This window comes from Bufo bufo, chromosome 9 (assembly GCF_905171765.1).
Source record: "Bufo bufo chromosome 9, aBufBuf1.1, whole genome shotgun sequence".
Taxonomy (NCBI): domain Eukaryota; kingdom Metazoa; phylum Chordata; class Amphibia; order Anura; family Bufonidae; genus Bufo; species Bufo bufo.
In genome coordinates, this window is record NC_053397.1 from 21,556,578 (window position 1) to 21,572,092 (window position 15,515).

The 15,515-nt window shown below is 49.5% G+C and overlaps 1 protein-coding gene across 1 annotated transcript; it reads left to right on the forward strand.

Annotated features, from left to right (window-relative positions):
• The first annotated feature begins 223 nt into the window (after positions 1–223).
• Positions 224–14,395, forward strand: EIF4E3 (eukaryotic translation initiation factor 4E family member 3). The gene is made up of 7 exons (XM_040407408.1): positions 224–438; positions 6,065–6,137; positions 6,588–6,682; positions 7,805–7,865; positions 9,110–9,176; positions 9,378–9,533; positions 12,655–14,395. The coding sequence occupies exons 1-7, from the start codon at positions 275–277 to the stop codon at positions 12,699–12,701; spliced, it is 663 nt and encodes a 220-aa protein (XP_040263342.1). The 5' UTR covers positions 224–274; the 3' UTR covers positions 12,702–14,395.
• The last annotated feature ends 1,120 nt before the right edge of the window (positions 14,396–15,515 follow it).

Genomic DNA, 15,515 nt, shown 5'->3' on the forward strand with positions numbered 1-15,515 from the left:
ATGATACTAATAAAAAATACAAGTCGTTCCCCACAAATCAAGCCCTCACACAATTCCATATAAAGAAAAATAAAAAAAAAGTCACCCGCCCAATCACAGAGCCAGAGCCCAGCCGTCCCGCCCCTCTTTTCCCAATCAGGCGGCGGTGACGTCACGCGCCCCCGGTTGCTATAGCTGCGGGCCGTGCGCGGGGTCAGGCGAGTGAGTCAGCAAGTGGCGTCGCCTGTGACGATGTTGGCAGGGGGCGGAGCTTAAGCGGCGCGTCCACAGGAAGATGGCGCTCCCCACGGGTCCGGACCGGCAGCAGCTGAAGTCTGACAGCGACGAGCAGCTGCACCTGAACCATGACCAGACCGAGCTCGGCGGGCTGGATCTGCCGCAGGAGCCGGACAGTGAGGGCATCCCGCTGCATTCTCCCTGGACCTTCTGGCTGGACAGGTAGCGGGATGGGGGCAGGGGGGGGTGGACGGACGCTGGGGGGGGCAGGAGGTCGGTAGCCGCCGCCGTCTAGTGTCTGTAACCGGGGAATAACCGCGCAGCCCGCCTCCGGCTGTATTAACCCGCGCAGTGCCGGTGACAGCCCCCTCCCCTACTGTCACCATCCCCCTCCCCCAGTGTTGACGTTTACATTTCAGCTGTGATTCAGGATTTTTATTTTTGACTTTCACCTTTTTTTTTTAGTCTCTCCTCTGCCCCTTAAAATGTGCAATATGCAAATGATATCATTAGCATAAGTGAATATGCAAATTATACCCTCTGAGTGTCCGTGATGTGACGTGAATCCGTCTCGGGGGTCCAGGGTTTATTGGGGGTCCAGGAGAAAATCCGCCTTTCCTAATGCAGGACAACCTACCCCCCCCCCCCCCCCCCCCCCCATCTTAAAGGGGTTTTCCTGGCTTTAAATATCTATGGGCCGTCCTGACCCCGCTCATTCTGCTGATCAATGGGGGCCCGTCCCCCGACTACCAGCGCTGTGACCCTTACATATGGAGTCCCTTGTGGTCGGAGAGCCCCCCCCCCCCCCTATTCTTGATGATTCTCAGATTTGAAAGACCCCAAATTCATTAGAATGATCCCTGGACCCGAATAGTGCATGCTCGGCAGAGACCCTCTGTCTGTGCGAATGGCACTGCCGAGTCCTGTCTGGATCGGGTTGTCTAAGGTGGGGGTTCTGTATGGGGGGGGGGGGGGGGGGGGGGGGGGGGTCTGACCTTTTGGGTCCCAATCCCATCCTGACAAAAGGCTTGTTACCCCCATATGAATGGAGCAGTAGGGTGGGCACAGCGCTGTCCATTAGATAGTGGCTGTGCTTGGTATTGCAGCTTGTCCCCATTCACTTGAGTGGGGCTGAGCTGTGCCCAGGCTGTGGGACTGATGGGTGAGCGGTGGTGGTGCTCACTGGGACGTAGTGGTCTCTCCAAACAGCTGATCGGTGGTGCCAGGAGCCCACTGACCAAATACCGAGCATTATTCCGGTAACCCCCATCTACACCGTCCGGTCCCATTATTCTAAGCATCAGCTAATATCCAGAGTAACGGCAGCACGGACAGCAGCTAGATGGGGGAGGGGAACTCCATCAGGTCCTTATAGGTTGTCACAGTATGTTGGGCTATGCTGCCTGAGGATGTGTGGAGGGGATCATAGAGCAAATGCAACCATCGAGGTGGTCCCACATATGATCACTTGGGTTTAGGGGCTCATGCACACAGCCGTTGTGTGGTCCCCAATGCACTGGCAACGTCCATTCAGCGGCCGGGACGGATCCAGGCCCGTTCAACTTGAATTGATCTGTCCGCACTGCAAAAAATAGAACAAGTTTTAAAAAAAAAAGCTTATTTATTTTATATATATATAATTTTTTTTTTTGCGGTGCGGAGGCACGGACAAACACCACGGAAGCACTCAGTAGTGCTTCAGTGGGGTTCCGATCCGTGATTCCATTCCGCATCTCCGTGATTGCGGACCCATTCAAGTGAATTCCATTCCCAGTGTCCCGTGTATTGCGGACCCGCCCTATGCGGGCCGCAATACGACCACGGGCACGCAATGGCCGTGTGCATGAGCCAAAAGTCTGGGGAATTAGGTGGCCAGGGTACTATTTGGAACCAATGTAGGACATTTCTAGCCGTGTGACGTGTCGCATTGTCTTCCCTGGGGCGTGTAAGATCTTCCAGGGTGACGATCGGCATGTGTGGGTGTACCTGATCTGCAAGGATGGATCCATACCCAAATCAGCTGAGAGTGACCCAGAGAATTCCCCAGATCAGAACGCTGCCCCCACTGGCTTGAGTTCTCGAGGGTGTTCCCTCTGATGTTTCTCACCAATGTCCATCCGTTCCATGAAGCAGAAAACGTGACTCGTCGGAGAAGGCGACCCTTTGCCAATCAGCAGTGGTCCGATTCCGAAACTGCCACGAAAATTGAAGCCTTTTCTGCCAATGCAACTTAGAAGAAATGCAGCGACCACCCGTCTGCTTCAGAGCCACCTAATGTAGTAGGGTGGACTGAACTGTTAGGGCTGTTTCACACGAGCGAGTCCATTGCGGGAATCGCGCTCCGTGTGTGAGTGATCCTCCGCTCTGGACTTGCAGGAGCGCACGGCATTATCATGATTTATAATGCTATGTGCCTCTGCTTGATCTTATTTCTACAGAATCATACTGACAGCTTTATGTCGCTATGATTCTGTAGAAATAAGGCCATGTAGAGACACATAGCATTATAAATCATCATAATGCCGTGCGCTCCTGCGAGTCCAGAGCGGAGGATCACACTCACACAGAGCGCGATTCCCGCAATGGACTCGCTCGTGTGAAACGGCCCTTGCACATGTCTGGTCCATTCTGGCGGTGAGCTGCCCCCCTGTAGAGTATCAGTCAGTCCTCACCCACCTTTGTAGCTGATGGTCACCTCACATCAGTGGCACGTGGTGCTCCAGTTTCCAGGTAGGTGTCATCTGTCCACTGACCAGACACTTTCACCACCGCAGCACGAAAACGGTTCATAAACTGCAGTTTTAAAAATTTAAAACTAAAGCCAATAATTGGCCCTTTTTGCAACTCTGACAAATCGCTCCTTTTTACCCATGACTGCAACAATGGATGTGTGCAGAGTAGACCGCCTATTGCACACCTTGTGGACCCCCCCCCCCCCCCCCCCCCGAGCCAGCTCGCCACACCTTGTGGACCCCCCCCCCCCCCCCCCTGAGCCAGCTCGCCACACCTTGGTGCTGTTCCGGGAGCTTCCTGGCGCGGGTCTCCATGGCCGAGCCTCACATCGCCAAGTGGTGGAAAGCGCGCTGCCGCAGGAATCTGGCGCAGTGATGAACCGCATTTCTCTGGTGGGAAAGTCTGGTGAATGCCAGGAGATTATTACAGCTGGCACAAGGCAGGCAAAGTTTGGCGGAGGAGGGTAATGCTATGGGGAACTTTGGTTCTAGTGAAGGGGGAAAACTTAAAGGGGTTCCCTCACTTCAGCAAATAAACACTATGTAGAGGAATTTAATACAAGCCTTTTACTAATGTATTGTGATTGTCCCTATTGCTTCCTTTGCTTGCCAGATTCATCTTTCTATTGCTTTATACTCTGCTTGCTTCCATGTTTACGAACAACCCTACAATCCAGCAGCGGTGGCCGTGCTTGAAGGCTATATGAAAGCACAGCCTATATACGATCCCAGCCACCAGAGGTTGACACCCCCCCCATCCCTCATATACTGTGCAAGCATGACCACCATTTGTGGATTGTAGGGTGGTCTGTAACCATGGAAACGAGCAGTGTATAATGTGATGGAAAAATGAATCCAGCCAGCAAAGGAGGCAGTATGGAGAATCTCATTAGTAAGTGCCTTGTATTCCTCTATGTAATAAAAGGGGGGGGGGGGGGAAAAAGACCCTTTTCTGTTCCAGCATGACTGCGCCCCCCCGGGTTTGGTGTCTAAGAACTCGACCGGCTGCAAAGAGCCCTGACCGCAACCCCCATCCAACCCCTTTAGGATAAGCTAAAGTTGTGGGGGGGTTGGTTGGGGATCGGCTTTCATTAATCCCTGTCCTCGGAAAAGATAATAAATATCGGGCTAATGTTCTGATCCGAGACTCTGCACCCATGCCAATCCAGCAATTTAAAGCGGCAGTGCAAGGTAATTGTAGCTTCATGTTGTTCACTTGAGTGGCATGAAGCGAATGACCCTGCTACCGTGTAGATGGCGTCCAGCCGGTATACACTGAATCACGGATCAGAAACTTGTGGCCTATAGTGAGTATGGGCCACCAGTATCTAGTCTTAGAAAACCCCTTTAAGGCTACATTCTCACGACCGTATTTTTGGCTCCGCATCCGTTCCGCAATTTTGCGGAACAGGTGCGGACCCATTAATTTCAATGGGGCCGCAAAAGATGCATCTGTAGATCCGTTCCGCGGCCCCCGCAAAAAAGGAGCATGTCCTATTCTTGTCCGCAGTCGCGGACAAGATTAGGCATTTCTATCATGGGGCAGGCTACATTCACACGGCCAGTATCCGTGTTTTGCGGATCCGCAATTTGCGGACAGCAGAACATACGGTCGTGTGAATGTACCCTAAGGATGAGGCTTCAGTGTTGAGGTCCGGGTAAACCTTTTTGCCGTCTCACGATCCAAGAAGTATAAAATAGACATTGCCTAAAAATAACCCATTACTGATGGCAGCCGTCCAAATCGTCCGCGGTCGATGACATATCCATGGCGGTGTGCTGCAGCTGGTCAGGTGTTTACCGTGTCTAATACCACCGCATGGAAGGAGGTCATCCATGATTCTAAACCCTTTCTGAGCCTTGGTGGTCCCTAGGATGCCAGATTATTGGGTCCTTCTGCACGGCTCTGTGCTGGGCCATGACAAGACATGAAGAAGACTCTATCTAAAGTGCCTTTACACAGGCCGATGCAAACTGCATGGAGGATGAAGGGTTATGTCCCCTGGAGTTCGCATAGTTTTGGCAGTGCACCCCGTCTGCACCTTCATCGCATGGCTCAAGGCTTGGCAGAGGGGTAGGACCACTCTTTCATGTGGGTAACTCTTTCCCTGCCAGACTGTCCGAGAAGTCCACGTAAAGGCGGCGGAGTGCCTGCAGCGCCCTGGATTACTGGGGGGGCAGCCATGTGGGGGCAAATACCCAGACAAAATTCCTGATCGCCATGGCACCCGGGATTTGTCGAGCCCTGCTCTACACTGTCCTTCACAAGAAAAGCCCCTTAAACCTGTCCCCCTCCCCCCCCCCCCCCCACCGAGCCGATCGCCACTCCTCTTCCCAGGTGGTCATTCGGATGGCATTGGACAACCTGGGAAGACCCTACATAGATTAGGTATTACCATCTCGTACAATATTGGTGCATCTGAGGAAAGGAGTCAAACCTCTGTCATGTTGACTGTTAAACTACAACTCCCAGCATGACTCGTTCACTTCTGTGGGAGTTCTGAGAATAGCCAAGCAAGCCTGCATGCTGGGAGTTGTAGTTCCACAACAGCTGGAATGTCGGAAGTAGATGCAGACCGCCATCACTGTAAGACCAGTAAGAGTTCTACTCCTGGGACACCATCCCCCCCCCCCCCAGTCTTGAGAATAAAGCGGCCACTGCCCTGATCCTGCGCAGTGTCCCCTGCCCAGCTGCGCACCTGCCACCCATTTAACAGTGGACTGCAGTCAGCCTCATTGAGTGGAGCGGGGTGGCAGGGGTGCTGCTGTGCTGGAAGATGCACTTGATGCTTATTTTTAGGGTTGTAGGATGTCACAAGAGCTGAACCCCCCCCCCCCCCCCCCATGTAACATAAGTTGATGGGTGGCTTCGAGCAGGTCGTCAACTGCCTGTAGTAAGGTGCAGTCATTGTCCCTAGGGCTGGATGGCCATTATGGCTCTGCCCACCTCCTCTTCACTGCCTTGTAGTGGGGGCAGTACTTGGTCGCCCCTCTCCTGCCCTTGTGGCACCCGGGAGCCGTACAGCTATTGATCTCGTCATGTCACAAGGCCTCTGAGGGGTCGTATGATTATTTTGGGGCTATGACCAGACTTTCCTATTGTGTTCTCCCTGCAGGTCTCTCCCCGGAACAACTGCAGCAGAATGTGAATCTAACCTGAAGAAAATCTACACGGTGCAGACAATACAGGTATAACGGGCGGAAACCGCTAATGTGGGCACCAAATGACTGCCCAGTTCTGCTGCATCCTGCCCAGCTTGTGGCCTTCCTGCCACTAGTCCTCTAATCACATCACTGGGATATGCCCTCCCTTTATGATCGGTGGGTGTTTGACCTGTGGGAGCCCTACGATTCTGAAAATGAAGGGGTGGCAGCGTCGGTTTAGCTCTGCACTGGGAAGTGAATTGGATGGCTGCAGTTCCTTACAGAACCTCGTTGCAGGAGCGCTGCTGTGAAGGGAGAACTTGGAGATGCAAAGCTCAACGAACACTGCAACCCCTTCGTTTTCAGGATCATGGGGCTCATGCAGGTCGAACTCCCTCTTATCATAAAGTGGGGGGGTATGCCATTACTGTGCTTCACAGGTGCAGGTTTGGGGTCTTTCATGTACTTTTTTCATTTTTTTTTTTTTTCTTGCAGCGTTTCTGGAGTGTGTATAACAATATCCCTCCAGTGACAAACCTACCTCTAAGATGTAGCTACCACTTAATGAGGGGCGAGAGGAAACCACTATGGTAAGTGCCTTCACTTCTGGGCTGTTGGAAGTGGCACCTGTGGTCTCTTCACTAAAGCTTACTCGTAGTATGATGAGGGTCTGCAACTTAATTATAGTCTTTTCAAGTCCAGTTTAAGACTTGCTGGCAGTGAATGGAAATATCCAAGTTTGCATTTAGAGGCTAAAAACCTGCAGGAACTAATACTTTTCACAGCTGACGGTTGCGTTCAGTAACGCTTCTTCTAAACCTGGCTTGCCTGCGCTGATTCATTGTAACAAACTATCAGCACAGGGGAAAGATGTGCTGCAGATGTGTTGAGCTCACAGAGGATTGTCCATGCTAGATACTACAGATCTTATACTGAGACTTTACTGCAAGTTTTCAGCCTCTGATACAAGAAAGTTTACACTCACTGACTGTAATTGGATCTTGAAAATGGAATATACTCTTAGTCTGTCAGCAGTTTTGAACATGCTAAACTGCTGTCGGCACTAGTTAGAGGGTGGGGAGAGCAGGAGAATCATACCTGTGTGGAATTTTTATTTTATTTTTTTGACACTTATTATCAGGAGTAGTGTGAATACTTTCACAGCCCTCAACCCTTTGCTGAATGACAGCTGTATGATCCATCCAGAAGATCACTACAGGTGTCAGTCAAAGCAGAGAAGGAGGGGGCTGTGAAGCATCTCGGTGCATAGAGTAATTCCCAATGACTGCCTCTCTGGGCACGTGCAAGAGGAGTAGAACCTGGCAGAATTAAAGATCATATTCACACTACTCCTGATAATAAGCTTAACAAAAGGTATATATGTACTGCTCTCCCAGCCCTACCTAGTGCTGTCAGCAGTTTAGCATGGTGAAAACGGACAGACTTCCTTGAAAACCTCTTTGATACAGTGCAAGTGTACATGGTGCAGATTGGAGGTGAGCCAATGTATTCGTTCGTCAAAGAGGCTTCTTGAGCAGTGACGCATTGGCCCTTCTGGTTGGGAGGCTTCCCCTTGATTGACGGGGCCGGACAGTTCACCTGCCCCATTGCACCAAGTAGCGCAGAGCTATGAGAGCGGCGCAGATGCCAACTGTGCATGCGCTGCCCCCATATATTTTATAACCAATACTAACTTGCATCTGGTCTTTCAGGGAAGAAGAAAGTAATGCTAAAGGAGGAGTATGGAAGATGAAGATCCCAAAAGACAGCACGGTATATATGCCTCATCCAATATTGGACCATGCCCTGATTTTAAAGGGGTTGTCCAGGTTTAGAAAAACATGGTGGCTGACTTTAAAATCGCCACCACCCCTGTCCATGGGTTGTGAATGGTATTGCAGCTCAATCAATGGGGCAGTATTGCATTACTGCACACAACCTGTGGAGGGCGGTGGTGCTGTTTTTTAAAAGTGGCTGCATTTATATTTTTTTTCCTAATCTTGGACAACTTCTTCAAATCCAAAATGGCCTACATAAGGCTACTTTCACATCAGCATTTTTGCTGTACGGTTTTGAGATCCGGCAAGGGGTCTCAAAACCACAGCGGAACGCTTCCGTTGTAATACGACCGGCTGCATTGGTTCAGAACGGATCTTGTTGTATCTTATGGGGAATAAAGAAATCTGATCTGGCACTAAAACCATTGTAAGTCGATGGCTGCTGGATCCAGTTTTGTGTCTGAAAAAAAAAAAAAAAATCCAGCACCATTGACGTGCTTTGTGGCGCCGGATCCAACATGTTCAGTTTCCCCTGCTGCTTGCGGCGATGGGAACGCATCGAACTGGAACAGAATGCATTCTGGTGCGCTCCATTCCGGTTTGTTCAGATATTTGTCCCCGTTCACAATGAATAGGGACAAAACTGAAGTGTTGTGCTGCGGTTTTGAGAGCCTGTGCCGGATCTCAAAAACCGGACAGCACAACGCAGATGTGAAAGTAGCCTAAGGCAGGTTTCTCACACTTAACAGGGTTGGGCCCCAAACAACTCATATCCAGCCTACGGGATAGGTGGTAAATGTGTGATTGCTGGGTGTCCGTCCGACCTTCACTGATCTCAGGATCCACGGTGTGACTGGATCAGTACTTGATCACCACTTGTTTTACATCTATGGATTACTAGTGATGGCCGACTCGGCAGTCCCAAAAACTGTGAATAGAATAGTGGGCGCACTTCTGCTCCATTCACACAGGGGTCCCAACAGCTGGATCCAAGCAGTCATTCATTTATCACCTAACCTGTGTACAGGTGCCGTTAGTGGGTCAGTCACTTTCAGCGTCCATAGTATGGCTTCAGTACTTTATACTGGGTTCTATGACTCCCAGTCCAACCATGGGGAGCCTTGGGTCTAGCCTCTAGGGCAATCTGATCACAAATGTAACTGTACTGTGCGCTGACGTCACAGAATGCATGTCCATAAAATATCTGGTAGGGACTATAGAACATGGTTTTTCTTCTAGGCCCTCGTTTGGAAAGAATTATTGCTAGCTACCATTGGCGAACAGTTTACGGATCGCTGTTCTGCAGGTAAGCATGCTGTAGTGCAGCCTTCACCTCCATTTTGTTTCTCGGGTTCTCATAAGCAGAATTGGCTAAGGATGTGTCCCCACCTTGTCCGACACCTTTTAGAAATGGCAGCATGCTGGCGCACTTTCACTCTCCCCCCATTCACTCCAGATGCTTTGCATTTTATGGTTGTATAACCCCTTTTCTTCCCTGTGTACTTAGAGGACGAAGTGATTGGGGTCAGTGTGAGTGTACGTGACCGGGAAGACGTCTTCCAGGTCTGGAATGGAAACGCCTCCGTTGTCGGCGAAGCATCAGTCCTAGAAAAAATCTACGAACTTCTGCCAAACACGTCTTTTAAAGCTGTATTTTATAAACGTAAGTGTCGGCGGTTCTTGGCCTTTAATGTGAATTTCAAATGAGTTCCGTGCTGCTTTTTCTTAATGGATCTGTTGGGGTCAGGGCTCTGTCCTTCTAATCCCGAGCTCCAAATTGGTTCCCGACAGTTTGGTTCACTTCAGTAAGCGGCATTTATCATGTAGGAATATATAGGAAAAAGCAGTGGCCTATGTGCGCTCCCTTGGCCCCGGCCACCAGAAAGGATGACACTTTTTTTCCTATAGTGTGTATGCACGACCACCGCTGATGGATTGCAGGGTGGTCGTAACCATGGAACAGAGCAGTGTATAATGTGATGGGGAAAAATGAATCCAGCCAGCAAAGGAGGCAACATGGACAATCGCAATACATTAATAAGTGCCTTGTATTAACTTCTACATGATAAATACAACTTGCTGAAGTGAGGGATCCCCTTTAATGAGAACGACGAAGTAAAAACCAGCACCGTTCTTTGACGGTTCTTGAGTACAGCAAGCGCATACAAATAATTGGTCAGGGTGCCATGATTTGTATGTGCATGCTGTAATCAAGAATAAAGGATCGGCACAGCTTTTAAGAACTGTGCTGGTTTTTTACTTCGTGAATTACAAAAGCTCAGGAATCGGACTGCAGCCGGGCACGTTTGGTACAAGGGAGCTGGAGCTTAATTTTGCAGGTCAATGAGAACTGCCTGCAGTCACCACTAGAGGGAGCTCTGTGCATACGGTTTTATACACTGACCGCTATTTCGCAGTATGCCGTAAGCTCCTCCTAGTGGTGACTGCAGATGGACAGAATTTTATAAAATGTTTATGCAGGGGATTTGGAGCAGGGTCACCTTTTTTAAAATTTTAAGTAGAAACCCCCCCCCCTTCTGTAGTTCAAGAATGTGTTTTCACGGATGCAGTTGGTTATCAATATCTGTTCAGCATTGCTGGGAGATGGACCCCCACTGATCAATCGTTTAAAGGGGCACTTGGATGAGCACTGCTGTCTCCATTGTATACCAAGGACAGTGCTGTAGTTGTGCTTGGTATTGCAGCTCAGTCTTATTCACTTGAATGGGACTTAAAGAGGACCTTTTCATCTGTTTTATCCCTAGCCTAATTAGGGTCTTGTCTTTATGGGGCGGCCCCCACTGATGTCGTCACAACAGCAGACCAACAGGGAGTCTTTGAAGAAAAAAGGTGTGGTGACATCACTGGGGGCCACCCTATAAAGTAAGACCCTAATTAGACTAGGGTTAGACAGATGACAGGTGACCGACATGTGACATCACAGGCCAAAAATGAAGCCGCTGTGCTCACCTGATTGCAATGGCGAGGGTGCTGGGAGTCAGACCCACACCAGATATCGGTGCCGTATCCTGAGGTATCGATATTTTAGCCCCTGAAAATGCCCTTAAACTTCGGCTCGCCTAACTTTCTGGTATAAATGCAGTAGGCCCTGGTCTGGAGACTATAGCCCAGAGATGAATCAATAGGAAGGCAGAACTAGGATTGCCTAGTCTATAAGAAAATTTAAGTGGACAACCAGTTTCAGGGAATGCAGTCGCGCTGGAGGTGTCACGGATTGTGTAGGAAGCAGAATCTCGTAAACCTGCGCTCGCATGCAGCAGAGAATCCAACTGCTTTGTGGTGTCTCTTCGGGCGGAGTAAAGGGATGGTCTGCTGTGCAGAAATAATAGGTTACTGCTTCAGTCACCATGAAGACGGAGCTTGGTCAAACACTCCACACCTTTTTTATAAGGTGCAATTACAGATCTGCGATTACCAGGTAATTACTCATCACTTGTTAGCAGGTCAACTGTATATGTGGTGAACACTCGTCTGATCCTCAGTGAGCGGAACTTGCAGTCAAACCCTAAAGACTTGACTTTACATGGTACAGCCAACATACAGTACGGTATACTGCCGCCCTGTTTTTGCTTTTACCGCACCAGATTCCTTTCTAGATGGCTGTGACTTTCCATGCGTCGGCACTGCTGCGGTGGAAGGAGGGGGTGCGCGCCTTCCCTACAGTGCTGCGCTGCATCAGGAAATGGCAGATGATGGCAGTAATTGTGAAAGGGTTCAGATGGACAAATGGGGGCAGCAAGGGGGTAACTGAGGGCACCTAGGTTTAGGGTCCATTCACATTATCGTTGAATGGGTCCGGATCCGGTCTGCAATTACGCAGAACCATTCATTTTCAATGGGGCCGGAAGAGATGCGGACAGCAGTGTGCTATCTGCATTTCCGGTGCGTGGCCCCGAACTTCGGTCCGCAGCTCCGGGGGAAAAAACAAAACATATCCTATTCTTGTCCGCAGCTGCGGACAAGAATAGACATTTCTATCGGGGTGTTGGCCTGGTGTTTTGCGGATCCACAAAACACTGCGGACGTGTGAATGGACCCTTAGGCCGGGTTCACACAAACGTGTGTGACCCGTGCCTGTGAAGCGGCCCGCAAATAGCGGGCCGCAATGCTTGTTCGCCGGCCGTAGGTCAGCCGCATCGGATCGCGGACCCATTCACTTTAATGGGTCCGGGATCCGGCCGTTCCGCGAAAAGATAGGACTTGTTCTATCTTTTAGCGGAACGGAAGTGCGGGACGTAACCCCACGGAGGCACTCCATAGTGCTTCCGAGGGGTCCCGTCCCGTGCGGCCGTTCCGCGATTCCGGATTAGCGGACCCATTGAAGTGAATGGGTCCGCATCCGTGATGCGGAATTCACACGGAACTGTGGCCGTGTATTGTGGCCCGCGATTTGCGAGCCGCAATACGGCCACAGATCACACACGTTCATGTGAACTTAGCCTTACAGCCGGTTCGGACCTGAGCGTTTTACAGCGCGTTCCTACGCGCTGTAAAACGCTCAACAAGGAGATACCAATGCTTCCCTATCGGCATGGTTCTCACCTGGGCGTTTTACAGGGCGTACGATTGTGCTTACAGAGCGTACGCTCTGGTGTGAACCCAGCGTTAGACTGGAGTGTTTAAAGGTATCTAAAGGTGACCCTAAACCTGTAGAATCCAGACCCTTGATGGAGACATGTGCATTTGTAAAATTGGTAAAATCATTGCTTTGCTTTAGTCTGAGAACTTGCCCCTGACCTCAGTCTTGTCACTCTCTGTTGCAGCCCATGAAGAGCATCACGCGTTTGAAGGTGGACGTTCAAGACACTAGCGGAGGTCCCACCATATAATTTTTTTTTCCCCATTTCCCCCTGTACCTTCCGGATGGTTCTTACCATATGCAGTGTTGCTGGGCCCAACCAGTGCTCAGTGAGGGTTAATATCTGAACAGGACGAAGGCCGGGCACAGGATTCTTCATTTTTGCTGAACTTTATAATTATAATTTTTTTTTTTTTTTACAGCTTAATTGGAAATTTAGAACAAACTTTGTTTCCTATTTTTTTTTTCCCCCCCGTTCTGTGCGCATTGAACTGTATGATGGCTTCGCTGCTCAGAGATCAAACATGGCTGCCCAATACTAGTCTGAGGTAAAGGTGTGAAGTGTCTCAGGGCGAATTCTGTAACGTTCGGGTAGCCGTCTGTCCTCAGTGGCTGCTCTGGATTTTTTTTTTTTTTTTTTTCCCCCCTCGTTAACTCCCTGATATGTCTGAACCATGACGAATGGCTACATCTTATAGAGCGCCGGTTCTCCCGTTTGCTCTGCACGGTTTTATACTCGCCGCCAACCCCATGGCACTTTGCAGTAATATACTGAAGCAAGTGGATCATGATAATGCAGGTGTTGGTATCCCTGAATCTTTTCAGTTATATATGCAATTATTGAGACCCCCTTCCTTGTAGCACATTCCTATCCAGGACCCCCAGGTAGGTCCCTGCACTGTACGGCGCACGGAGAGGTGGTCTAAGCCTTGCAACGATTCCTAAATTGCTGGAATCTGTGACTTGCTGCATCGTTGCAAGACCTTCGGTGTGCCGAGCCGCCATGTATTGGAGAGGGACGTCTGAGGTGCGTTGTCTTTCCTGCCTCCATCTTTTTATAGAGACTTTGCTGAAAAAAACGTAGATTTTTAGCCTTACGGATCTCATTTTTCAATTAACCCATTATTTTTTTTTTTTATATGAAGATGGTTATGGGGGGGAGGCGTATACCTAGTACCACCTCTTCCATTTTATCTTTTGTAGAGTTCGGGTTAAGGCTTCTTTCACACGGGTGTGTGCGCCCCGTTGCTGTGTTGCGGATCTGCAACACACGGGCGCCGTTCCGTGGGCATTCCGCATCACGGATGCGCACCCATTCACTTCAATGGGTCCGGAGATTCGGAACGGAAGCACCATGGAGTGCTTCCGTAGGGTTTCGTCCCGTACTTCCGTTCCGCAAAAGATGGAACATGTCCTATCTTTGCGGAACGGCTGCCCCACGGACTGTGCTCGTGCATTCCGGCCCGCAGCACGACCAATGGGCGCACACGCTCGTGTAAAAGAGGACAGGCTTGTTCTGTGTTTGAAACACTAGATCAGGGGGTCGGCAACCTCTGGCACTCCAGCTGTTGTGAAACTACAACTCCCAGCATACACTGTTCACAATATATGGGAGTTCTAAGAACAGATGTGTCTGCTGGGAGTTGTAGTTTTACAACAGCCAGAGGCTGCTGATCCCTGCACTAGATTATAGGCCAATCTAAATCATCGTTGTTACTGTTCCATCTGGTGGAGATTCAGGCTTTTATTTTAATCTCGTGGAACCAAAGATGTCGACTTTTCTGATTTCAAGTGAATGTCCACCAGGTTTCAGATTAAAACTTCAGCACCAATTAATTTCTTTACATCTTTATAGCAGCCAGTAGTTTTTAGTTTTTTTTTTTTCTTGCCTAGAAAGCCATTTTCCCTGCATACCCTCTTGAGTTAAAAAAAACAAACCTTCTTGCTGCCACTAGGGGGAGCTAGTTACAAGCTGGAGTTCAAAGTGTAAAGTCTGCAGTGAGCTCTGGCTCCCTCTGCTGGTGGCTGCATATATTTAGATATGGGGGATTTGGAGCTCTATAAATCGGTTAAAAAAAAACAAACGCTGCTCTAAAGGTATATGAAGAAATTAAGGAGCATGGGTTTTTGATCCTATTTGGATAAGCAAAAGGTGTTTTTAATGGAGGACATTCCCTTTTAAGGTTAGCTTTGAATGTACAAAAACCAACTTCATGGAAGCGTGCCTGCTTGGTAGGGTGGGCTCTTATTCCACCCATCCATTCGCTAGGAATCTCACTTCCAGACACGTTCATGTGATGGGTGCTGTGAGGGGGTCTGTTTTTCAAAGTGCGTTGTCGTGTGTGTTTTTCTTTTTTTTTTTTTTTTTTTTCTCTCTCCCCGACTTCCTGCGTAGAGTATGTGAAGAGCGACCAGATAAGTCTGTAATATGGAGAAGATTGCACTGACGTCCACCGTCAGCCATCAGATCTTAATTTATCTAATCCTTCTGGAAACCATTTTTAAGACCCCCCCCCTCTATATTTATAAACTGCCTATATATGTGTATTCAGTTGTACTGTGAATAAAGATTTTTCTTAATTCATTAGCTTGTCTGGCATTCTGTATGTACATATGGCTATGCTATTGGATACCGAACATGAAGGGACCAAAGGGTTAATTTTTCTTACCTCCCCTCTTTCTGCACAGCGACATCCGAGCTCTGGGCATCTGTTGGGGCTGACTCTCACACGGCCCTCCTCGCATCTATCGGACCGACCACGGCTCCCCTGACCCACGTATCGTCTCCTATGTGGTCTGAGATGAGACGACCCCTTTACCTTGGATTCTTGTCCTCCTATCCATGGTTGTGTGGCCACCGATTATTTCTACTAGATCTACCATGCGTACGCTTGGGCTGCCCTCTAGTGTTCACATTCAGTACTCCATAAAGAAATAGACATGCAATCTCTGCATTTGGAAGCTAAGGCCTCTTTCACACTTGCGTTGTTGGGATCCGGCATGCACTTCTGTTGCCGGAGGTGCCCGCCGGATCCGGAAAAACGC

Excerpts from the sequence above, each read along its gene's own strand:
- EIF4E3 (XM_040407408.1), top strand. The coding sequence starts at position 275 with ATGGCGCTCCCCACGGGTCCGGACCGGCAGCAGCTGAAGTCTGACAGC. Across the intron at positions 439-6,064 it reads TGGACCTTCTGGCTGGACAG|GTCTCTCCCCGGAACAACTG; the intron begins GTAGCGGGATGG and ends TTCTCCCTGCAG. Across the intron at positions 6,138-6,587 it reads ACACGGTGCAGACAATACAG|CGTTTCTGGAGTGTGTATAA; the intron begins GTATAACGGGCG and ends TTTTTCTTGCAG.